The sequence below is a fragment of the Ahaetulla prasina genome, chromosome 2 (genome assembly GCF_028640845.1).
Source record: "Ahaetulla prasina isolate Xishuangbanna chromosome 2, ASM2864084v1, whole genome shotgun sequence".
Classification (NCBI taxonomy): domain Eukaryota; kingdom Metazoa; phylum Chordata; class Lepidosauria; order Squamata; family Colubridae; genus Ahaetulla; species Ahaetulla prasina.
Window position 1 is genome coordinate 5,036,579 of NC_080540.1, and position 25,364 is coordinate 5,061,942.

General features: G+C 46.6%; 1 protein-coding gene across 1 annotated transcript; it reads left to right on the top strand.

The window, feature by feature from the left end:
* Positions 1–4,800: 4,800 nt before the first annotated feature.
* On the top strand, positions 4,801–24,360 carry LOC131189506 (zinc finger protein 420-like). The gene is made up of 7 exons (XM_058165611.1): positions 4,801–4,890; positions 5,958–6,209; positions 6,632–6,700; positions 8,327–9,638; positions 15,677–15,846; positions 16,010–16,187; positions 19,708–24,360. Exons 4-7 carry the CDS (start codon positions 8,457–8,459, stop codon positions 21,724–21,726), a joined length of 3,549 nt encoding a protein of 1,182 aa, XP_058021594.1. The 5' UTR covers positions 4,801–4,890; positions 5,958–6,209; positions 6,632–6,700; positions 8,327–8,456; the 3' UTR covers positions 21,727–24,360.
* Positions 24,361–25,364: the final 1,004 nt, after the last annotated feature.

Here is a 25,364-nt window from a genome sequence, read left to right on the forward strand (position 1 = left end):
CTGATTTCAAGGCCTCTTTCCTGTCCCCCCCCAAATAGACCCCCTTGTAGCCCCCACAAGTTCATCTCAAAGAGAGGGGCCCCAGCACCCTTCGCTAAAAGAATAAGTCTGGAGGAACAATTCACACACACACGCACCAATAGAAGCAGAGGTGGTGAGTGAGGGGAAGATCTTCAGTCTAGGGGGGTGGTTGCAGTTTCAAGGGGGTCTTCATGCCAGGACTGGAGGGCAGTGTGGACTTCATTTTGTGTCCTCATGACTCTCAACTGGAATCGTTCTCTGGAGGGGTGGACTAGATGCCCCCTTAAGGACTTTTAAGGCTCCCAAGAGTCCAGGCTGGGTCTGCCAAGATTTCGAAATGGGAAAGTGGAGCCAGGGGTCTCTTATGAAAAGCCTCCATCTTCCAGGTCACTATCGTCCACAAGATGCTTTTCCAAAAGGGATCTGAACTTTCTTGGTTTTTTCCCTTGAAAACATTTCCCTTCTCACCCCAGAAGCTTCTCCAGTTCTGACTTGAGTGGTGGAGGATGGAAAGATTGATATTCCTTGCATTCACTTGGTGCTGAATCAGGGTGCAAAGGGATGTGGAGCCTTCCTGGGGCTGCTGAAAGGACCCTGTTGTAGACAGGAGGTGGGAGGGTCCTTTCCACCCCCCTCTGTTGTGGGAGGGCTGCTCATTTTGGCAAAGATGGCCGCTTTGGCCCCTCTTTCCATCCAGGCTCCTCTCTGTCCAGAAGGTGGAGGTGGCTGTCCTTGAAAGAGCCACCCCCCCCCCCCCGTGTCTTTTTAGATGGGCATCTCCTCCTCCTGGGTTTGTCCTCTGTGACACAATACAAATCCTTCCTTTCTCCCCCTCCCAGTCAGTCAGAACTGAAGAAGCTTCTTAGATGAAAAGTGAAATGTTTTCATGGATTTTTTTTCTTTTTGGGGGAAAAAATGCACCTTTGGGAATTGAAGCCAGAGTTTTGGGGCTCCTTCCGACTCAGAATGGGGGGAGGAAGCCCCCAGCAATGGCTGGTCCAGAGCCTTTTTTAGAAGTTAGGCAAGTGGGGGGGGGCAGGCGGAGAATGCCTGGAGGGCTGGGGTCCCCAGAAACCCCTCCCTGCAGCCCCATTTTTGCCTCCATTTACTGCCCTGGTTAAATTCATAAGTTCCCGTCCGAGCAGCAGCTCCTGGAGAGATGAAACGTTCTTCCCCCTCCAAGAGCCCAGAGCGAAGGAGCCCCTAGGAGACGCCCCACCCCCACCCCACACAGGAGAGACCCCCCCACTTCAGCACCAAGGACCCTGTGCTAGGCCTGTGGGCAGACCCTCCCTCCAGAAGTGGCTTCTTGGTGCAGCAGCCCTGGGACCGCAGTTGAGGAATGGGAGGCGAAGATTCTCCCAGCTGCTCCTGGGTTCAAATCCTGATGCTGCCACTCTCACCTTTGAGCATGGAAGCCTTTTGTGGGTGGCCTGGCTGAGGACCTACTTTGGGCAAGGATCCTGCAGAGCCAGTTCAGATGTTCTGGGGAAAGGGCTTGATTTCGTGGGTGGGGGAGTCTGGGGATCCTCAGCAGCCCCTTTCTTCCCCCTCCTTCCCCCAGAAGTATTGAGGGCGGCCCTCAGCCCCGCTCCTCCTCCAGACCAGCCCCCTCCTTACCGCGCGTCTCCTTCCCCCCCTTCGCTTCCAGGGATCCTGGTCAGCACCCCCACCAGCAGCGTCGGGGGAATCCCAGCAGAGCCCATGAATGCTGCTCCACAAGCGCCCCCAAAAAGAGAGGAGAAAGATACAGATGCTCCCAGCCCTAGAAGCGGCATCGGTGGGTCTGGATTGGGGCAGGGAGCGTTCTCCTCGAATTTGGGTATTGGAAGTATCCAGGAAAGCGGAAGAACCAATGAGAAGTCTCCCTTCCACAGCGTCACCGGTGTCCGGGCAGAACCTCCCTTGTCTTCACCCGCTGGAGGAGAGAGTTCGGCGCACAGAGAGAAGCGGACAAAGCGGGAAGGGGATCCTTTAAGTGTTTCGGGGGGGCGCAGCTCAAGGTGGCGTTCATGGCAGACCCAGAGAAGAGTGTGGACGTCTTTTTGCCGTCCCCACCGATCCAACATGGAGTGGGGCTGCAGTGGATAATCTCCGCAGACTCCGACATGATCTGTGTTTAACACACAGAATCATCTATTGTAATATCCTTCCTGTAAAAGACTTCTTCAGCTTCAATCGCAACAATACAAGAGCAAACAATAGATTTAAACTTAATGTCAACCGTTTCAAACTTGATTGCAGTAAATATGACTTTTGTAACAGAGTTGTTAACGCTTGGAACTCACTACCTGACTCTATAGTCTCTACTCAAAACCCCAAAATCTTCAACCAAAAACTGTCTACTGTTGACCTCACCCCATTCCTAAAAGGACTATAAGGGGGGTGCATGAGAGCACAAAAGTGCCTACCGTTCCTGTCCTATTGTTCTCTTCATTATAGTATTATATTTATTTATTTATTTATTTATTTATTGTTTATATTTATATACCGCCCTATCTCCCAAAGGACTCAGGGCGGTTTACAGGCATTTAAAAGCAATAAATACAATTCTAAAAACAATTAAAAAACTTATTCAAAAGCCTAATAATTAAAAATATAAAAAATTAAAACCCAAGTTAAAACCCACAAACTAAAATCTAACTCAGTCCTGCGCAGTTAAATAGGTATGTTTTAAGCTCGCGGCGGAGTATATGTATACTTTTACTTATACTTTTACTTATATATACTTTTTCTCTCATGATGAATTATTGTTTATGTTGATGATTGTATATACTGTTGTGACAAAATAAATAAATAAATAAATAAATAAATAAATAATTTATTGGCCAAGTGTGATTGGACACACAAGGAATTTGTCTTGATGCATACACTCTCAGTGCACATAAAAGAAAAGAATCATAAAGTACAACACTTAATGATAGTCATAAGGTACAAATAAGCGATCAGGAAACAATATCAGTATAAATCGTAAGGATACAAGCAATCGTAAGAGCTCCACCAATCTCATTGTACTTACGTTGTGCACTGACAATACAGATTTGATTTGAATTGAATTGAAATGACCCACCCAAAGAGTCTGAGACTCTGCAGAAAACCCACCAAGGCTCCTGGTCTTCAGAGACCTCCCACCCAATTTAAATTCCCATGTTGGGGGAGGGCATCATGTAACCTCTGCACCATTGGCCATTGCAGATCACTGGAAGACATGAAGCTATTTGAATTAAAAGCCTCTGGGAGGAAAATAACTCGTTATCCAGTTAGGAAGAAACATTAATAAAGTATTTTAGCAGGTATAACAAAAGTTAACTGTATCTTGCTGCGAATTAGAATAGAATAGAATAGAATAGAATAGAATAGAATAGAATAGAATAGAATAGAATAGAATAGAATAGAATAGAATAGAATTTTTTATTGGCCAAGTGTGATTGGACACACAAGGAATTTGTCTTGGTGCATATGCTCTCAGTGTACATAAAAGAAAAGATACGTTCATCAAGGTACATCTACAACACAATTGATGGTCAATATATCAATATAAATCACAAGGATTGCCAGCAACAAAGTCACAGCCATACAGTCATAAGTGGAAAGAGATTGGTGAATTACTGGCACTTTGAAGGGACTTCCTCAGCAGAAACACAGGACATTTGACGGCCGTCTCCAGGAGAGCTTTCTACCAGGTTCGCCTGGTGCGCCAGTTGCGCCCCTTTCTAGACCGGGATGCCCTATGCACGGTCACTCACGCCCTCGTGACGTCTCGCCTGGATTACTGCAATGCGCTCTACATGGGGCTCCCCTTGAAGGGCATCCGGAGGCTGCAGTTAGTTCAGAATGCGGCTGCGCGGGTTATAGAGGGAGCCCCTCGTGGCTCCCGTATGACACCAATCCTGCGCAGACTGCACTGGCTACCTGTGGCCTTCCGGGTGCGCTTCAAGGTTTTGGTAACCACCTTCAAAGCGCTCCATGGCATAGGGCCGGGTTATTTACGGGACCGCCTACTGCTACCGAATACCTCTCACCGACCCGTGCGCTCTCACAGAGAGGGACTCCTCAGGGTGCCGTCAGCTAGGTAGTGTCGTCTGGTGACGCCCAGGGGAAGGGCCTTCTCTGTGGGGGCTCCCACCCTCTGGAACGAACTACCCCCCGTTCTCCATCAACTTCCGGACCTCTGAACCTTCCGTCGCGAGCTCAAGACACATTTATTCATCTGTGCAGGACTGGCTTAGATTTTAAATTTATAGGGGTTTTTAAATTGGTTTTTTAATATTCATATTTAGATTTTTTAATAATTGGGCATTAGAATAAGTTTTTTAATGATTATCTTAATTTGTATATAAATGTTTTTATGTGCCTGTGAACCGCCCTGAGTCCTTCGGGAGATAGGGCGGTATACAAATTTGAATAATAAATAAATAATAAAAATAAATAAAACAAGGCAGCTCCTAGAACAGAACAGAACAGAACAGAATAGAATAGATTTTTTTTTTATTGGCCAAGTGTGATACACAAGCACACTGGAGCAGGAGGGGCAGCCCCGCTTCCAACGGTCAGAGAAGGACACTCTTCCCATGGTCAGAGGAACCCTCGACCCCACGGACACCAATCGGAGGATCCGAGGAGGTTTCGGAGCACGTGGTCCTAACAGGGAGGCAATATTGGAGGGGAGGAGTGGAAGGGAGAGGAGAGGAGGAGCCTAAGGGGCGGGGCTTCGAGGTGGGGGCGGATCCGAGAGGACAGACGAAACACCAGCCCCTCCCCTTCCTTCCCACTGGCTGGATCTCCGCTTCCCTCTTCGTGTCTCGCTTGGCTCGGCGACGACCAGCGCTGGATCCCTCGGGAGAGGCTCCTGAATCCCGCTTACGGCAGGTAGGGCTGCTCTCCCTCCGATCTTCTCCCCGCCAGGAGGAACGGAGCTGCGGATCCCGCTCTTCGGCTCGCAGGGTTTTCCTCGGGGAGATCCGGCTCTGGCGTTGCCTGCAGAGAGCGGATCCCTCCCTTCCCTCCAGGGGGGCAAAGGGGGCTTCTTCCCCGGGCTGGATCTGCCCCCTCCTCTCCCGGCCAAGGCTCCCCGGGTGGATCCGGGAAGGAGCTTTGGGGAAGTCGCTTTCAGAAGGTCTCTCTGTGGTCCGTCAGAGCACGAGGTCTCTGAACATTCCTATCCAGCAAGTGCAGATGGGAAAATGGAGCTTTAAAACATTTGTTGAGACTAACCTCATTGCAATGGGAAGGGGAGGGTTTGGAAGGGGAAAAAAAGAAGTTCGAATTAAATTGCACTCATTTTGTCTTTAGGTGCCAGAATTCCTCTTTCTTTCTTCTTAATATAAAAGGTGACCAATGAAATGCTTTGCTTTTCTGCTGAAGATTCCTTTGCTTCTGATTTTAAAAGCCGGGGAGAATCAGTAAAAAATCAGTATTTTCCTCATTTTTCCCCTGAAGGGGCTATGAAGTGGCAGCTGCTTCTTGTTGGACCTTTTACTTAGCACAAATTCTAAGGATGTTTTGAGGCTGATCTTTAAAGCAGCTAACAAAACAAGCTGATGGCCAGAAGGTTGCCTTTCATAATTGTAAATATTTCCCAAAAATGCCTATCCAAGGTAGCTCTAGGTCCCAGGAAGCCTGGAATCTTTGTGGCCTTGCAGCCTTCAAAAATAGCAGGAAAGAGCAGCCCTTTTCACTCATGCTCTTCCCCATCTGATCTCTCTCCTCTTTCTTTGAGTTTCTCCACTCAAAGCTATGCATTGGTCCCTCTTGGGCTTCCATCTTGCTTGTTTCTTCCATTTTGGCTTATCAAGACCTTCTTGAAGTTTTGATTCTATCTCCATTATTTGTATCATAAACAGTTAATTCCATTTTCTCCTCCCTCTTCCAGGTCATTTAGAGACTATGTTCAAGATTACTGTCGGTATCTGAGCCTTTTTAATTTCTCTTTGCAGGAGACCAGTGAGGCTGTGGCTGTGAACTCCAGAGAGGAGAAAGGGGCGTTGTTGGATCGGGATCTACCGACATTTGGCCGGGACTCCATTCTAGAGAATTTGGAAATCTTGGCTCAGTTGGAGAAGCAGCTTCCTGCACAAAGGGCCAATCGATTAAGGAGAAATCAAACCGGTCAGCGGTGACGGTCATCCCTGGCCTTGGCTCAGAAGGGAAACAAGTGACCCTGAGACCTCATAACTGCAAAATTAAAAGTGAGTAAACAAATCTTGATTTGGAAAATAAGCATTTTTTATCTTTAGTGGACAAATGAGCAATGTAGAAAAATTGGCTTTTGCTGCAAAGGTGCCGGTTAAAATATAGTTCCATGGAGGTCTACACATTGAGTGAGGTTGGACAGCCAGGTGTGAATCCATCTGGTGGTGATGCTGTCTATCCCTCATTTTTCCATCTTGCAAAGAAGTAGGCTGGGGTCTATTTTGTCACATGCCTTCCCGAAATCCAAATATATTGTGTCCACTGAATGTCCCTATTCCATTAATTCAGTCACTTGCTCAAAAAATGCAATAAGATTTGTCTGCCATGGTCTGTTTTTGACCATCCCGTGTTGGCTTCTAGTAATAGCTTTGCTTGTTTCTAGTCTTTCCCAGACCCCTAGCTTGATTATCTTTTCCAGGATCTTCCCAGGTGTTGATGTCAGGGCTGTTAAGCAATTTCACCAGTCATCAAGCAGACAAAGTCCCAGGTAAGCAATCTGGGGTTGCCTTATGTGGGAGGAGAGGCCATGGGAGTCGTGGCACAGGTCATGGGCCTATTGAGGGGGTCCTGAAAGAAGGTTAGAGATGCTTTGGGACACCTTGCTTGGAAACAGTCTGGAACATGCACAGTTTGGAGAATGGCGCAATGCTAGAAAAACTGGCGGCCTGAGGTTTGAGACCTCATTTCTCAGTAGTTGTGGTGACACTGGGCTGAAGTCAAGTCCTGGGGTCAGTGGCAGCTGGTTGAAAGTGATGAGGGCCTCCACTTTTGGCCCAGCCCCAGCATTGCTATCAGTGAGGGCTCTTTGCATGACTGGACTGGGGTGACTCAGGCTTCCAGGAGTGGCTGCAGCTTTGCATCCTATTTCAGCTCCCCCAACTCATGGGGGAAGCCTATCCCATTGCTCCAGGAGCTCCCCCACCCAGTGACACCCCAACATCCCTTGGCTGGGGCTTCCTCCACTTAAGAATCTATCAGTTCACTTAATATCCGTAAACAGGAGTTTGGGATTATGCTTGTCGAGACCTGATCCCTCATCTACCCACTGCTTCACTGAATGACCGAGATTCCAGTCTCAATTGTAGTCATAAGTTGGGGACTACCTCTACATTCAGAGCTTCCTTTTCATTTTGTAATAGGACAAGAACGAAGGAGGAAAAGATAAGAGCCAATGAACAGCAGAAGAGTTTGACACGTTGCCAAAGACTTACCGTATATACTCGAATATAAGCCGATCCGAGTATAAGCCGAGGTCCCCAATTTTACCCCAAAAACTGGGGTAAACTGGGGACTCGAGTATAAGCCGAGGGTGGGAAATGAGGCACCTACCGGTTGGGGAAACCCTCCCTCCCTCAGCTGAGAAGGCTGGCGGCTCCCCGCCCGCCTCTCACTGCACCGGCAGGGCTTCCCGCCGTCCGGTAAAATGTGAAAAAGAAAAAAACTCGAGTATAAGCCGTATATACTCGAGTATAAGCCGAGGGGCTTAAAAAAAAACAAAACTCGAGTATAAGCCGTATAGACCCGAGTATAAGCCGAGGGGACGTTTTTCAGCACAAAAAGCGTGCTGAAAAACTCGGCTTATACTCGAGTATATACGGTAATTGGCATTTAGCTTTGCAAGGCCATACGGAACACAGAGTCAAAATGGAGCTTCAGGATTTAAACTGATCACCATGAACAAAGTTGCTTCCTTCAAAGGCTCATGTGCCTTTGCTCCTCCTTTATGTCTTATGGGAGGGGCCAATCTTCTCAAAGCCTTACTCCCGAGTTGCCCCTTTTGTCTTAACTGTTCTTGCCTTCTGGCAGTTCTGCATATGCGCGCACTGGGAACAGGCTCCCCCCGTTCCTCTGCCTCGCTGACGTCAGACTCTGGAGGCTCTGAAGTCAGTACAGAACTCCCAGATGGCCCTGGCCCCATCTCTGCCTCCGATGCAGAGCCCTCGTCTGAGCCTTCCCCAGACTCCAGGACTGGCCCATGTTCCTCCCCAGCCTCCTCACTGTCTGACTCTGCTGCCAGCTCCACAGGCTGCCAGTGGACGACAACAAAATCTAAGATTTTGTGATTCTTTGTGTTTCTCAGAAGAAAATATGATTTCTGTATTATTTTTTCTAGCAGGGAAACAACTGTGACTGAAGATTTACCCACAAGTCCACTATCAGTAGATAGTGGAAATTCGGCACAACCAGCAGCTGCAGGAAACTCTTGAATCTCCCGACAGAAACAAGCAGCACTCCGAAAAAGTATGGAAGACCCCATGAATGAGTGTGGGAAATCCTTTACTCGCAGATCCCTCCTTTTGACCCACAGGAAGGTCCATGTGGGAAGTGGATCCAGTCAAGGTTCGGAGGATGAGAAATACTCTGGAAAAGACTTCAAAGGTCTCAGAAGCTTCTCCAGACTGAAACCCTATAAATGTGAGAAATGTGACTTACGCTTTGGTCAAAAGTCACACCTTCTTACACATCAGAAAATCCACACTGGAGAGAAACCTTATCAATGTCTGGAATGCGGGAATTTTTTCCGTGAAAAAGCCCATCTTAGAAACCACGAGAGAATTCACACTGGGGAGAAACCTTACAAGTGTTGGGAATGTGGGAAGAGCTTTTCTCAGAAGTCAGGTCTTGGGCGCCATGAGAAGTATCATGCAGGAATCAAACCTTACAAATGCTTTGAGTGTGGAAAATGTTTCACTGAGAGCTCATCACTTCAGAAACATGACAAAACACACACAGGGGAGAAAAACGAAAAGTGCCTTGAATGTGGGAAATGTTTTACCTGGAAGTCAAACCTGGTGCAACATCAGAGAATTCACACTGGAGATAAACCCCATGAATGCCCAGAATGTGAGATCTGTTTTAGGTATTATTCTGAACTTCAGAGACACCAGAAGATGCACAAAGGGGACCTACCCTATCAATGTGGGGAGTGTGGGAAAAGTTTTCTTACACAAGGAGAGAGCCAGGATCATCAGAGAATCCACACAGGGGAGAAACCCTACAAATGTGGGGAGTGTGAGAAATGCTTTTCCCGAAAACAACACCTTAGAAGGCATCAGAAGGTCCACACGGGAGAGAAGCCATACAGCTGCGTAGAATGTGGAAAATCTTTTGCTCATAGAGAAACCCTTTCGAGGCATCATATAACCCACACAGGGGAGAAGCCACATCAATGCAATGAATGTGGAAGATATTATCGTACCTCATCAACCCTTAGAAGACATGTGAAAATTCACACAGAGGAAAAAAATTACAAATGTTTAGATTGTGGGAGAGCATTTGCTCATTCATCTTCCCTTAGAGTTCACAGCCGAATCCATACAGGAGAGAAACCCCACAAATGCCCAGAGTGCGATAAATGTTTTTCACGGAAAGATTCTCTTGTGATGCATCAACGAATCCACATTGGGGGGGGAAATGTCTGGAATGTGGAAGAATATATAATATAACAACAGAGTTGGAAGGGACCTTGGAGGCCTTCTAGTCCAACCCCCTGCCCAGGCAGGAAACCCTACACCATCTCAGTCAGATGGTTATCCAACATTTTCTTAAAAATTTCCAGTGTTGGAGCATTCACAACTTCTGCAGGCAAGTTGTTCCACTTATTAATTGTTCTAACTGTCAGGAAATTTCTCCTTAGTTCTAAGTTGCTTCTTTCCTTGATCAGTTTCCACCCATTGCTTCTTGTTCTACCCTCAGGTGCTTTGGAGAACAGCCCGACTCCCTCTTCTTTGTGGCAACCCCTGAGATATTGGAACACTGCTATCATGTCTCCCCTAGTCCTTCTTTTCATTAAACTAGGCATACCGAGTTCCTGCAACCGTTCTTCATATGTTTTAGCCTCCAGTCCCCTAATCATCTTTGTTGCTCTTCTCTGCACTCTTTCTAGAGTCTCAACATCTTTTTTACATCATGGCGACCAAAACTGGATGCAATATTCCAAGTGTGGCCTTACCAAAGCATTATAAAGTGGCACTAACACTTCACGTGATCTTGATTCTATCCCTCTGTTTATGCAGCCCAGAACTGTGTTGGCTTTTTTACCAGCTGCTGCACACTGCACACAGATGTTTTTCCCAACCTTCAGCACTTTGCAGGCACGCCAGAAATCACACAGGAGTCTGGCATCACAAGTGTGCAGAGTGTGGGAAACCTTTTCACTGTAAATCAGAACTAAAAATGCACCAGAAAGTTCATAGCAGAGATAAATCTCTTCTGTTGTGAACAATATGAGAAACATTTTTTTAAAACCTTACCATTCATCAGCAATTTCACACAGTGAGAGAAGGGAAATCCTACAATTGTTTGGTGTTGGGAGCATGAAGATGTTTTGCTCACAAAGCTGCATGAGTAACTTACCAGCATGATTACCCAAAAGACTTACTAGTGTTTGGGGAGTATATATAATATTTTGCAGAGTACAGATAGTCCTTGAGTTATGTCCATAACTGGGAATGGGTTTCCAGTCATAAATCAAGGCATGCAGGTGTTTTTGTTAATTCTTACTAGAGCTTTGTTGATCCATAGGGAGAACCGGAGATTCAGAGAGGAGAAAAATGGGGTGAGACTTGAATGAAGATGTCTCTGGTTGTGTATTTAGAAATAAATAAATTATAGAAGTTGTTTTTGTAGTGTTGATGTTGAATCTGCTGCTGAGGATGAAAGGGGAAACTTTATTTTTCCTATTATCTTTTTTTGGAAGGGTTTATTTTTCTTTTTTTTCACATTGTCTTTTTCATATATTCACGCACACATATTTGTATTGTTTCTTTGTTTGATCTTTGTATACAATCCTGAATAAAATTATTGTTCAAAATAATCTAGTGAACTGTTTTCAGGACATGGCTGGGAGTTCAAAAATGCCAAGATGGCCGTCAGATTGTGCCATGCTCTGCAGTTAAAATCCTGCTGCTTTTTAGCTTTATATGTGTTGCCCTTATTGATTTTTTTGACTCCATCTTCTCTAGCTGGACACTTGTGACTTCCAGGGTGGAATTAAAAGATTTTGGATGAATTTTACGAAAAATATCCTTGAGATTTGACTTCTGCTCCTAAAGGCAGATCATTGGTGGCTACCTACATGTGCCCGACACACTCGTGGTTATTTTGGACCACATCTTACGTAGAACTTCTGGTCACAGGAAGTGAGGCTTTGAATTATGTAATCAGTTTGGTGTGAATAGTTAAGTGGCGCAGTCCTTAGAATGCAGTAAGGCTACTTCTGCTGCCTGCCGGCTCCCTGCAATTTGGCAGTTCAAATCCAACCAGGCTCAAGGCTGTCGTGACCCAGGTTCCCGGACTCGGAATCCTGGAGGATGATTCAGAAAGTGAGGAAGAGGAACTGGCAAGGCCTGCTTCCCCTGGGCCCTCTCCCTCCCTGGCACCCACCCAGGAGGAGGAAGGGCTGGCAAGGCCTGATTCCCCCGGGCCGCCTTCTGATTTGGCAACGCCCCAAGAACAATCTTGGCTGGATGCAAGACTGCGCAGATGTGACTGGCGCGTGCAGCAGAGGAGGCGTTGGGACAAAGTCAAAGAATGATGAGTCACGCAGTGACATCCACAGGGGCTATAAAGCAGGAGGCGGAACTTCCTGGCTTTTTGTCTTGGAATAAAGCAGTGAATTTGCACGGGCAAATTGTTTCGATGGAGGGAAGAATATATTCGTAAGTACCTCTGGCCTTATCTATAATTTCCTAGTTATCTCCAGAGACTTTGCCGGCGTGTGGGTAGACGTGGCCAGGACATTTATTTATGTAAATAAACTAGAAAAGAAGGCCTTTGACTGGCTCTTTGTTGGGAGTATTGGGGGAGGGAAACAGAACAAAGGCTGACCCATCCTTCCAAGGTCCGTAAAATGAGGAAAATAGCTGGAAACTATGACCCAGTTCCTAACCCTGGTGAATCACCATCCCAAACAAGCCCCGATCCACTCGGGTAATGGGGCTTGCCTACTTGGGGTTTCCACCCCCCATTTCCCATCTTGGCACAACCTAGAAGGCAAGAAGTGCCCTTAAACCAAAGTGAGGCGGACTCTTCCCTCCCAGTAGCTCTTCCTCCGGGTCAAGATCGGGCCTCGAGATGCGCCTCCTCCCCTCCTCTCCAGCGCCGGAAACCCACCAACCTGCTAGACCATCAAGGACCCCCAAACTCTTGTGATGCCTTTGTGCGACTGTTTCAGGGCCTTCTGCAGAGCTTAAGCTTTCACACAAACACACACACAGAACCAGAAGTGGGTTCCTACTGGTTCTGCCTGGTTCTACGGAATAGGTAGTAAGTTAGGGACTACATCTCCGAACCAGTAGTAAGGGCAGCCTGGCCACACTACCGAACCGGTTCCCCAGTTGCTGCTTGCTCACCCACCTGACGCATCCGTTGGATGGTAAACTGACCAGAGCTGGGAAGCGGCTGGCTGGCAAAGAAGCCTCTCAGCCTGTTCTGGTCCGTCAGCAGCCTACGGAGCTGGCAACGGAGTCGGACAGCGATGAGGCTGAGGTGGGGCCAGGGCCATCGGGAAGTAAGGTGCGGATTCCAGAGCTTCCAGAGACTGATAGTAGTGAGGCAGAGGAACAGGAGGAGCCTGTTCCTAATGCACGCATGAGAAGAGCTGCCAGAAGGCAAAAGCAGCTCAAGCAGAGAGGACAACGCGGGAGTAGGGCCAAGAGATGATTGGCCCCTCCCATAAGGCTTAAAACAGACCAACACTGGTGTTTCAGCTTTTCTGGAAAACAACGGTGTAGCTGCGTCTTCTGCTGCGTCTTCTGCTTCGGGTACGTCTTTGTTTTTGTGGCTTCTGGATGTTTGCCAGGAAGGGCCTTTGGCAGTTTGCCTAATTGGATTTAAGGTTTGTGAGATAACTGAGAAATTTGTATTGGGAGGCATTTGTTTTACTTTGAGTTGAACGATGCTGGGAATGAAGTAATTCCCAGCTGTTCAAATAAAGTTTGTTTCTCCACGGACTAAGTTTATTACTACCTACTTGGGTCTGGGTCACAACACAACCGCCTGGCCACAGGGCATTGAAAAGCCCTTCAGCCGGTGAGAAGAAATGCGCAAAGATGGCAGCAGCGACCGGCGGTCTTTTCGGCACCCTGCGTCAGCGGCTGGGTGGAAAAGAAGCCTCTCAGCTTCCAAGTTAAGCAGCAGGCTTGGTCCCTTCACAGGGTCGCTTTTCTCCGCACCCGAGAAAGATCAAAAGGCATGGAGCAACCTTTAAGGAGAAAGTCGGCATAGCTGCCCAGACGAGGTCATCCAAAAAGCTCTGTGCAGAGAAAACCTCCGGTTTCCCTCTGCTGCCCATAAGGGTTAGAGGAAAGCACGGCTCATGGCTGTTAAATTTTGCTGTGCTGCGCCAAACGCTTTCCCATAAATGGAAAGAAAAGGCCGCTGACCTGGAGAACACGTGTGGAGCAGCTCTGCGGTCTCCACTAGCTATCTCTTTATCTTTGCTGGTGCAGCCCAGCGAACTGGAGCAGCCATGAGCTGCGCTTTCCTCCAAGTCAAATAGAATAGAATTTTTTTATTTTTTATTGGCCAAGTGTGATTGGACACACAAGGAATTTGTCTTGGTACATATGCTCTCAGTATACATAAAAGAAAAGATACGTTCATCAAGGTACAACATTTACAACACAATTGATGGTCAATATATCAATATAAATCGTAAGGATTGCCAGCAACAAGTTATAGTCATACAGTCATAAGTGGAAAGAGATTGGTGATGGGAACGATGAGAAGATTAATAGTAGTGCAGATTCAATAAATAGTCTGACAGTGTTGAGGGAATTATTTGTTTAGCAGAGTGATGGCCTTCGGGAAAAAACTGTTCTTGTGTCTAGTTGTTCTGGTGTGCAGTGCTCTATAGCGTCGTTTTGAGGGTAGGAGTTGAAACAGTTTATGTCCAGGATGCGAGGGGTCTGTAAATATTTTCACGGCCCTCTTCTTGATTCGTGCAGTATACAGGTCCTCAATGGAAGGCAGGTTGGTAGCAATGATTTTTTCTGCAGTTCTAATTATCCTCTAATTTCCAAATCTGGAAAGATCTGGCTGGGGAGGGCTGCCTCCATCCACCGGCTCAGGGCAATGGACTCAGCTGCAGCCCAGATGAGTCGAGGAACTGCGGGGAGCCTCCCGTGTGTTGCACCCCCCTCCCAGCTGCCGCCCGTGCCTCTGTGCTGCCAGCGTCTCCTGAAGCCACCGCCGTTGGAGCCATGAGAGGGACGGGGGCAGCCCAGTAAGCTGGGCGCCCGAAAACAGCGGGGAGGGTGTGTGTGCAACCCACCACTGACAGGATCTGATTTGATGACATTTTTTGTGGTCAATAAGCAGTCCTAAGTAAAAAGCTATTCTTCCAAATTTGTGTTTTCTGCAAAAGAATGGCAAAGGAGTTGCAAATTGTGATCATGGAACTGGTTGCAAATTGTGATCATGGAACTGGTTGCAAATTAATGTAATGTAATGTAATGAAACCTTGATAAACCTTGGAAGATTTGCAAAAGGGAGTCATTGTATAAAGACAATAAATGTGACTCTGTCCACCCCTCTTGTAAAACACAACTCTGAAAAGGGGCTCCCAACCCTAAAGCCAAAATCAAGAAAACCAAAACAATCAGGCACCTGAGACACACCCACAAACAGACCCAAACTCTCATCCTCCCATCTCAGCCTGACCCTGTCCCAGAAACTGGGGGAAAACAGCCCTCTACAGGTGTCCAGAAGGCTGGAAGGTGTGGGGGGCCTGCAGGATCCCCCCAGGAAAGGGTCTTCCCCAGGGCAGGGACTGCTACAGAAAAGTCACACAGCCTGGGTCTCGCCAGACGGCAAATTGTAGCAGTCAGGATCTGGGTTAATTATCCGTTTTATCATGGTTTGTTGTTTCCTGTTCTTCAGCTCCTCCTTCAAGTGAGCAAGGGCCCTACCAGCCACACTGACCTGGAACAAGTTCCGGACTTTAACGTGGATTTGGATCCTTACATTTCTCCTTCTCCTTGAAGAGGGAATGAATTTTATAAAGATGAACAGTCCTCAGACATGCATGTGTGGCTGTATGGACACTGGTCTATGTCTGTGTACGTCTATATTCTCAACCTTGACAACTTTAAGCTGAGCATGAATTCTGGGAGCTGAAGTCCCCCCATCTTAAAAGATGACCATTCCCAATCAACACCCAGGACATCCAGTATGGCCTAGTGGTTAAAGGCCCTTCCTTAGAAAGCCTGAGGCCATGGGTTCCAATTCCGCCTGGCCCAGCTGGGCAACCTTGGGCCAGTCACACTCTCAGCCCAGCCCGCTTCACAGGGTTGTTGTGAGGAAAATAGGTGAAGGAAGATGTGTGGGATATGTTCCTTGCCTCGACTTATTTGTAAAAATAATAAAGGCGGATATAAGTAAAAACAAAAAATGAAATCGTTTCTCTTATGCAGTGGCTTGGCAATATTTTCAGCCTTGTTTCCCCTGTTGCATTGTACAGAATTCCTCAAGAGAAAAACCTCAAAGGGGCTTCTCTGTGCCGGGCTTCGTACAAGCTCACAAGAACACACTGGAGCAGGAGGGGCAGCCCCGCTTCCACCGTGCAGGGGAACCGTCTTTCCATGGGCAGAGGAACCCTTTACACCTACGCCCATCGGAGGAACAGGGCAGGTTTCCTGGCTGGGAGGGGAGACAGGGAGGGAGGGAGGGAGGGGGAGGAGAAGAGGCTGCTAAGGGGCGGGGCTGCAAGGAGGGGGCGGAGTCCTAGATGAGCGCAGGAGACCCGCTCCCTCGATCTCCGCTTCTCTCCGCGTGTGCCGCTTTGCCCGGCGAGAATCGGTGCTGGATCCTCTGGAGAGCTTTCTGGATTACGCTCGCGTCAGGTGGGGCTGCTCTCCCTCCGGCCTCCGGACCGCCCCTCCTCCCAGGAGATCTTCCCCCCGCCAGGAGGAAGGGAGCTGCGGATCCCGCTCTTCGGCTTGCCGGAGTTTCCTCGGGGAGATCCGGCTCTGGTGTTGCCTGCAGGGAGCGTCTCCCTCCCTTCCCTCCAGGGGGGCAAATAGGGGGGTGGATCTGCCCCCTCCTTACCTGGCCAAGGGTCTCCGGGGGGGGGGCTCCGGGTGGATCCGGGGAAAAACTTTTGGGGAAGTTACTTTTAGAAGGTCTCTCTGTGGTCCGTTTGAACAGGAAGCCTCTGAACAGCCGGTTCCCTCAAGTGCAGTTCCAAAAATGGAGCAAAGGGAGCTTTAAAAGGTGTTTTGAGATATGCCAGGTGGATTTAACACAGACTGACCTCCTTGCAATGGGGAGGCTGGGATGTGGCATCGCCTCCTTGGTGGGTGTTTTAGAATCCACAAACTCTAAGTGAGGCGGGAGCATTGGAATAATCCATAAATCCATAATTTTTCCCTCTTAATATGATACCTGTACTCTTAACATATCTCCCTGTATTCAACTACCTTATATTTTATATCTTATGATTGCCTGCTTTGTAACCTCAATATAAATGAGGAACTAAAAGTGCCAGCTGTACAGGAACATTGCTGAAACTTACAAGAGACAGAACATAACAGGAAGCCATATGGGTGGTGTATGATATTTGCTCAACCGTTACCATATTTGGATATTAGGTGCTTTTTGCTATATGAAATGTTTTGTTAAGACATGAAACGGTACTTTCTGTAATTTTCCATAGTTACTTCTGCTTTTTGAATTAAGGTCTTTAAAACCACCTGCCCGGGCGTATCCCGGGCAGTCCAGACTTTGGTGTTTGAACACACTGGGCTCTGATGCATCAATAAAGTCTGTTTCTCTCACCTTCCTGGTCTCGAGTCTTTCTCTTGGCAAAGTGTGGCAGTAACTGGACAACTGGACTGTGCTACTACATAAGAAAGTTTGGAGGCTGCTCTTGTGAGCAGCTCCTAGAACAAACTGATGGCCAGAAGGTTGCCTTGCGTGATTTTAAAACGCCTGTCCAAAGTAGCTTTGGGTCCCAGGAAGCCTGGAATCTAGGTGCTCCTGCAGCCTCCAAAAAGAGCAGGAAAGATGAGCCCTTTTCTGATCTCACTTGTCTTCCTTTGAGTTTTCCTATTCACAACTATGCATTGGTCCCTGTTGGACTTCATCCTGCTGGTTTCTTCCTTTTTGGCCCATCAAGATCTTCTTAAAACTCAAGTCTATCTCCTGTTATTTGTGTCCCCAACAAAAATTCCTATTTTTTTCCTCCTCCTTCCAGGTCATTTATAGATTAAGCTCAGCCTTACTGAGGCAGTATGGACAATACCATAAAAATATTAACAGAATTAACCAAGTTATCTTGCTTATATGGTGCAAGGGTAGGAAAGTATAGAGTACTTTCTATATGGTGCAAGGGTAGGAAAGTATAGAGTACTTTCATGTTTACATTTAGTATAGAGTATACATTACTAAATTTAGTATACATTGCTAAATGTAAACATGAGCATAATGACCTATGTACTAGATAATTCCTGTAAAAGAACATATTGCAAGATATGACTACCGAAAGTAAAAGATGGTGTAAGATAATACTCTTATATGGAAATATAGTAAGATAACCAATTATTACAACTTCTTCTTTTTACATATGGTTTGCTTTGGTATAGCTAGATAAGAGTAACACCTCAGGCCAGGCTGGGATTGCAAAAAGTATAAATGTTGCACCTTTGGCGTAGCTGGGGGGTTCAGAATTTGGCATGTTAATGCTCTGAACCTTTGCGCAAATAAACCTGTTTCTCTGTCCCTTCGTGGTCTTGTGTCCTGAATAGGTTACAGGATTTGCTGCTACATTACTGTCGGCATCTGAGCCTTTTTCATTTCTCTTTGCAGGAGACCAGTAAACTCGAGAGAGGAGAAAGAGGCGTTCTTGGATCAGAAGCCACAACATTTTGACCACGATCCATTCTTGAAAATTTGGAAATCTTGGCCCGGTTGGAGAAGCAGCTTCCTGCACAAAGGGCCAATTGATAAAGGAGAAATCAAACTGGTCAGCGGTGAGGGTCATCCCTGGCCTTGACTCAGAAAGCTAACAGAGACCTCTTAGCTGTAACTTTAAAGGTGAGTCAGTGAAACTTGGTTTGGAAAATAAGCCTTTTTAAAATCTTTATGTGGCAATGCGATAAAATTGGGTTTTTCTGCCAAGGTGCAGAGTGAAGGCATAATTTGTTCAATCAATAATAGTTGTAAGAAGCCACTCTTGGTTGAGTTGGAGGTGGACCCTGGGCAGAAGGCCAGGGAGTGGGGGAGTTGTATCTGCTGAGCGGATGCAGCCCTGAATCCAAAAGAGGCTGGCTGGGGACTCAAGTGGAGGTGGGGCTGCCCTGTCCAGCCTACATCTGCTTCTGTCAACACTGTCAAACTATCTACTAAATCTGGACTCCTATTAATCTTCTCATCGTTCCCATCACCCATCTCCTTCCACTTATGACTGTAACTTTGTTGCTTATATCCCTACCACTTATATTGATATTGATCGTTTCCTGATTGCTTATTTGTACCCTTTTTTTTGGTTGTTGTTTACATTTATACCCCGCCCTTCTCCGAAGACTCAGGGCGGCTTACAATGTACCCTATGAGTATCATTAAGTGTTGTACCTTATCATTCTTGATGAACGTATCTTTTCTTTTATGTACACTGAGAGCGTATGCACCAAGACAGATTCCTTCTGTGTCCAATCACACTTGGCCAATAAAAAATTCTATTCTATTCTATTCTATTCTATTCTATTCTATTCTATTCTATTCTATTCTATTCTATTCTATTCTATTCTATTCTTCTATTCTATTCTTTCATAAGGTGGCCTAACTGAACTTCCTTTTCTATCACATGATGTCTTTACTCAATTAGTGTAACAATTTCACTGGTCGTTGAGTGGATGAAATCCCAGATAAGAAGCATGGCTTTCTCTCGGGGGAGGGGGTGGGGGGGGCCGAGGGCAGAGGAGGCCATCGGAGTCCCAGCACAGCCCTATTTGACTTGAGGGAGTCCTGGAGAAGCTTAGAGGAGCTTTGGGACACGCGGCTTGGAGATTGGCACAAGGCTGCAAAGGCCTTAATTCTGCCTGGGGGTTAAGGACACATTTCTGGGTGGCAGCAGTGACAGAGGCTGAAGTCCAGGCCTGGGGTCAGTGGCTGATGGCTGAAATAGCTGAAGGCCCCAAGCCTCCACTTAAGGCACCATCATGGCATTTCTGCCCCATTGCAGGGCCCAGATGGGGCGACTGAGACTCCTTGGGGCGGCTGCAGCTTTGCACCCCACTGCGTGGCCTGGGCTGGACTTCCAGGGTGTTCCAGGGTTCAGGCACCACTCCACTTTTTCCCTGGGTCTCTCTTTATGTAACGACCCCCAAAAAACCACTTAATGACCACAACAACATAAATGTTTTCTTCCTAGAGATTTTGTGACGCTTTACATTTCTGGAAAGGAAATTCTCTTCTCTGCTTGTGTTTGTTTCCAACAGCGGATAAAAGATTGCGACCAGATTTACCTGCAAGTCAACTGTCAACAGATAGTAGAAAATCAAAGCAAGGCAGCAGCCAAGAGGAAGCATGGAGCCTGGGAAGCTCTTGGATCCCCCGTCAGACACAAGCAGCACTCCACAAAACAAAAAAAAATCCAATGAATGCTCAGAGTGTGGGAAATCCTTTACTCTCCAGTCCCTCCTTTTGACCCACAGGAAGATCCATGAGGGAAGCGGATCCAGTCAAGGTTTGGAGGGCGAGAATTCCAACTCTGGAAAAGACGCCAAAGATCTCAGAAGCTCCTCCAGACTAAAGACCTATAAATGTGAGAAATGTGACTTACGCTTTGGGCTAAAGTCAAGCCTTCGTACACATCAGAAAATCCACACTGGAGAGAAACCTTATCAATGTCTGGAATGTGGGAATTTTTTCCGTGAAAAAGCCACTCTCAGAGACCACGAGATAATTCACACAGGGGAGAAACCTTACAACTGTTGGGAATGTGAGAAGAGCTTTTCTCAGAAGTCAAGTCTAAGGCGCCATGAGAAGTATCATGCAGGAATCAAACCTTACAAATGCTTTGAGTGTGGAAAATGTTTCACTGACAGCTCAACTCTTCGGAAACATCAGAAAACACACACAGGGGAGAAAAACGAAAAGTGCCCAGTATGTGGGAAATGTTTTGCTGATAAGTCAACCCTAATTGTACATCAGAGGCTTCACACGGGAGAGAGACCCTATGAATGCACAGAATGTGAGAAACGATATGTAGGTTCTTCTCAACTTCGGAGACACCAGATGAGTCACACAGGGGAGAAACCCTACAAATGTGGAGAGTGTGGGAAATCATTTGATCGCCAGTCCCGCCTTTTGACCCACAGGAAGGTCCATGTGGGAAGCGGATCCAGTCAAGGTTTAGAGGGGAAGAAATCCTTCTCTGGAAAACTAACCAAAGATCTCAGAAAGCCCCCAACACTAAAAACCTACAAATGTGAGGAATGTGACTTACACTTTGGGCTAAAGTCAAGCCTTCGTACACATCAGAAAATCCACACTGGAGAGAAGCCTTATGAATGTCTGGAATGTGGGACATTTTTCCGTGAAAAAATCACTCTCAGAAACCATGAGAGAATCCACACAGGGGAGAAACCTTACAAATGCTGGGAATGTGGGAAGAGCTTTGCTCAGAACTCAAGTCTTTGGATCCATGCGAAGGTTCATGCAGGAATCAAATCTTACAAATGCTTGGAGTGTGGAAAATGTTTCACACAGAGTTCAAGTCTTCGTAGTCATGAGAAAACACACAAAGGGGAGAAAAAGGAAAAGTGCCTCGAATGTGGGAAATTTTTTACCTCGAAATCAAACCTGGAGCGACATCAAAAACTTCACACCGGAGAGAAACCCTATGAATGCCCAGAATGTGAGAAACGCTTTGTGGATTCTTGTGAACTCAAGACACACCAGAAAAGGCACAAAGAGGAGAAACCGTATAAATGTGGGGAGTGTGGGAAAAGTTTTATTTTCCCAGGAGAGCTTCAAATTCATCAGAGAATCCACACTGGGGAAAAACCATACAAATGTGAGGCGTGTGGGAAATGCTTTTCCCAAAAACAACACCTTGGAAGCCATCAGAGGCTCCACACAGGAGAGAAGCCATACAGCTGCGTAGAATGTGGGAAACGTTTCACTCAAAAGGGAGACCTTTGGAGACATCATAAAACCCACACAGGGGAAAAGCCACATCAATGCAATGACTGTGGAAGATTTTATCGTACCTCATCAGCCCTTAGAGCTCATGTGAAAATTCACACAGGGGAAAAAAACTACAAATGTTTAGACTGCGGGAGAACATTTTCCCATTCATGGTCCCTTAGAAGTCACAGCCGAATCCATACAGGAGAGAAACCCCACAAATGCTCAGAGTGCGAGAAATGTTTTTCACGGAAAGATACTCTTGTGATGCATCAGCGAATCCATACTGGAGAAAAACCCTATAAATGTTTGGAGTGTGGGAAATGTTTTGCCCAGCCTTCAGCACTTCGTGTGCACACTCGAAGTCACGCAGGAGAGTAGCCTCACAAGTGTGCAGTGTGTGAGAAACCTTTTCCTATTTAATCAAAGCTAAAAATGTACCAGAAAGTCCATAACAGAGATAAATCTCTTCAGTTGTGAACAATGTTGGAAACATTTTTTTAAATGTTTAAACCATTCATCAGCAATTTCACACAGTGACAGAAGGGAAATCCTACAATTGCTTGATGTTGGGAGCGTGAGGGTTTTGTTCACAAAATTGCATGAGTAACTTACCCAAAAGACTTACGAGTGTTTAGGGAGTATATATAATGTTTTGCAGAGTAAAGATAGTCCTATTATCCTATTATCTTTTTTTGGAACGGCAGAGGCTGCGCATGGTGGGGCTGGGAGCGTGCTAACCTTGCCCTCTCCGAGTGCTAGACTCTGCCGTTCCCATCGGCCCTGGCTTGCCCGGTCCGGCTGCAACCACGGGGAAGGACTGTCAGAGGCGAGAAGGGGCGCTTTTCAGCTAGGAAGGACAATAGAGGGAAAGTCAAGCCAACCACTACCACCCCACTGCGTCCCGCCCTGGATATGGGGCCAGACTGTCAAAAAAAAGTGTCAAAAAATCCCAAATGTTCACCACCGTTTTGGAAGGCGTGGCTGGGTGGGGAGGTCATGTGACTGAGTGCGTGATTGATGTCAAGTTGGCCACGCCCACTCAATCATCTCCCCCCCACCTAGCCACACCCATAGAACTGGTAGTAAAAAAAATTAGAACCCAGCTGATACAGATGCGTAGAATGTGGAAAATCTTTTGCTTATAAGGACGGACTTTGGAGACATCTTCAAACCCTTATCTCATCGTACCACATCAGCCCTTAGAAGTCATGTGCAAATTCACACGGGGGAAAATCTAGAAATGTTTAGACTGTGGGAGAACATTTGCTCATTCTTCTTCTCTTAGAAGTCACAGCTGAATCCATACAGGAGAGAAACCCCATAAATGCTCGGAATGCGAGAAATGTTTTTCCCAGAAAGATCGTCTTTTGAGGCATCAGAGAAACCACACTGGGAAAGAACACCACATAAATGTATGGAGTGTTTTGCCCAACCCTCAGCACTTCACAGGCGTATCAGAAATCACACTGGAGAGTGGTCTCAGAAGTGTGCAAAGGGTGAGAAAACGTTTCACACTTTGTGAATCACAGCTAATAATGCATCGGAAACTCCATGGCAGAGATAAACCCCTTCTGTCGTGAAAAATGAGAGATTTATTTATTTTATTAGATTTATAAACCGCCCTTCTCCCGAAGGACTCAGGGCGGTGTACAGCCAAAGTAAAAAAGAAACAATGTACAGTTAAAAGTAAATTAAAAAACTTATTATACAGTGTGGCCGAAATTAAAATAGTTAAAAATCTAAAAGACCCCAAATTAAAACTAAAAGAAATTTAAAATTTAAAACTAGACAATTTAAGAAAGCCCCGCACGAACAAACAGATATGTTTTCAGTTCGCGGCGAAAAGTCCGAAGGTCAGGTATTTGACGTAAACCAGGGGGAAGTTCATTCCAAAGAGTAGGGGCCCCCACAGAGAAGGATCTTCCCCTGGGGGCCGCCAGCCGACCTTGTCTGGCGGACGGCACCCTGAGAAGACCCTCTCTGTGCGAGCGTACGGGTCGGTGGGAGGCATGAGGTAACAGCAGGCGGTCCCGTAAGTACCAGGTCCCAAGCCATCCTGATTGTTTTTCAAAAGTCACACCGGAACTTCACACCGTGACAGAAGAGAAATCCTACAATTGTTGGTTTGGGAAAAATATTTTTTCTAGTCACATAAGTTTACATTTAATCAGGGAGTACATAAACAAAAGTGCACAAATCTTGGGAGTGTTAGAAGGTTTGGCTCACAAAGCAGCAGCACTAGTAACTTACAGAGACGTTACACAAGAGAGAAGAGTTACAAGTGTTGGGGAGTGCAGATTATGTTTTGCAGAGCACAGCTAGTCCTCAACCTACGATTGTAATTGGGAACAGATTCCTGGTCATAGGTTTATATGATCCTCCGTTGTAGTACACATATGACAGGATCCAGGGATGGGTTCTACTTACTTTTACTACCGGTTCGAAATGGGAGCACGCGACCACGCACTTCTGCACATGTGTAGATCGCCCATAATTACATCTGGGCGGGTGATTGGAGCCTCCCGCCGCTTTTACTACTGGTTCACAAGAACCGGACCAAACCGGGAGCAACCCACCAATGATAGGATCTGATTTGATGACATTTTTTGTGGTCAATAAGCAGTCCTAAGTAAAAAGCTATTCTTCCAAATTTGTGTTTTCTGCAAAAGAATGGCAAAGGAGTTGCAAACTGTGATCATGGAACTGGTTGCAAATTGTGATCATGGAACTGGTTGCAAATTAATGTAATGTAATGTTATGAAACCTTTATAAATCTTGGAGGATTTGCAAAAGGGAGTCATTGTATAAAGACAATAAATGTGACTCTGTCCACCCCTCTTGTAAAACACAACTCTGAAAAGGGGCTCCCAACCCTAAAGCCAAAATCAAGAAAACCAAAACAATCAGGCACCTGAGACACACCCACAAACGGACCCAAACTCTCATTCTCCCATCTCAGCCTGACCCTGTCCCAGAAACTGGGGGAAAACAGCTCTCTACAGGTGTCCAGAAGGCTGGAAGGTGTGGGGGGCCTGCAGGATCCCCCCAGGAAAGGGTCTTCCCCAGGGCAGGGACTTCTACAGAAAAGTCACACAGCCTGGGTCTCGCTAGACGGCAAATTGTAACAGTCAGGATCTGGGTTAATTATCTGTTTTATCATGGTTTGTTGTTTCCTGTTCTTCAGCTCCTTCTTCAAGTTTAGTTTAGTTTAGCTTATTTAGATTTTTATACCGCCCTTCTCCCGAAGGACTCAGGGCGGTTCACAGCCAAAATAAAAACAATAATAATATACATAATAAAAACAATTATTAAATATCTTATTACATATCAGGCCAAATTAAAACTATTTAAAACCATAAAACCCCAAATAATTTACAACAAAATATTAAAAACTGCTAAAAATTTCTATGCCAGTCCTGCACGAATAAATAGGTAAGTCTTCAACTCGTGGCGAAAGGTCCGAAGGTCAGGAAGTTGACGGAGTCCTGGGGGAAGTTCATTCCAGAGGGTGGGAGCCCCCACAGAGAAGGCCCTTCCCCTGGGGGCCGCCAGCTGACATTGTTTGGCGGACGGCACCCTAAGGAGTCCCTCTCTGTGAGAGCGCACGGGTCGGTGGGAGGCAATCAGTAACAGTAGGCGGTCCCGTAAGTAACCCGGTCCTAAGCCATGGAGCGCTTTGAAGGTAGTAACCAAAACCTTGAAGTGCACCCGAAAGACCACAGGTAGCCAGTGCAGTCTGCGCAGGAGTGGTGTTACATGGGAACCACGACCGGCTCCCTCTATCACCCGCGCAGCTGCATTCTGAACTAAGTGGAGCCTCTGGGTGCTCTTCAAGGGGAGCCCCATGTAGAGAGCATTGCAGTAATCCAAGCGAGAGGTAACCAGAGCATGAGTGACCGTGCATAGGGCATCCCGGTCAAGGAAGGGGCGCAACTGGCGAATCAGGCGGACCTGATAAAAAGCTCTCCTGGAGACGGTCGTCAAGTGATCTTCAAACGACAACCGCCCATCCAGGA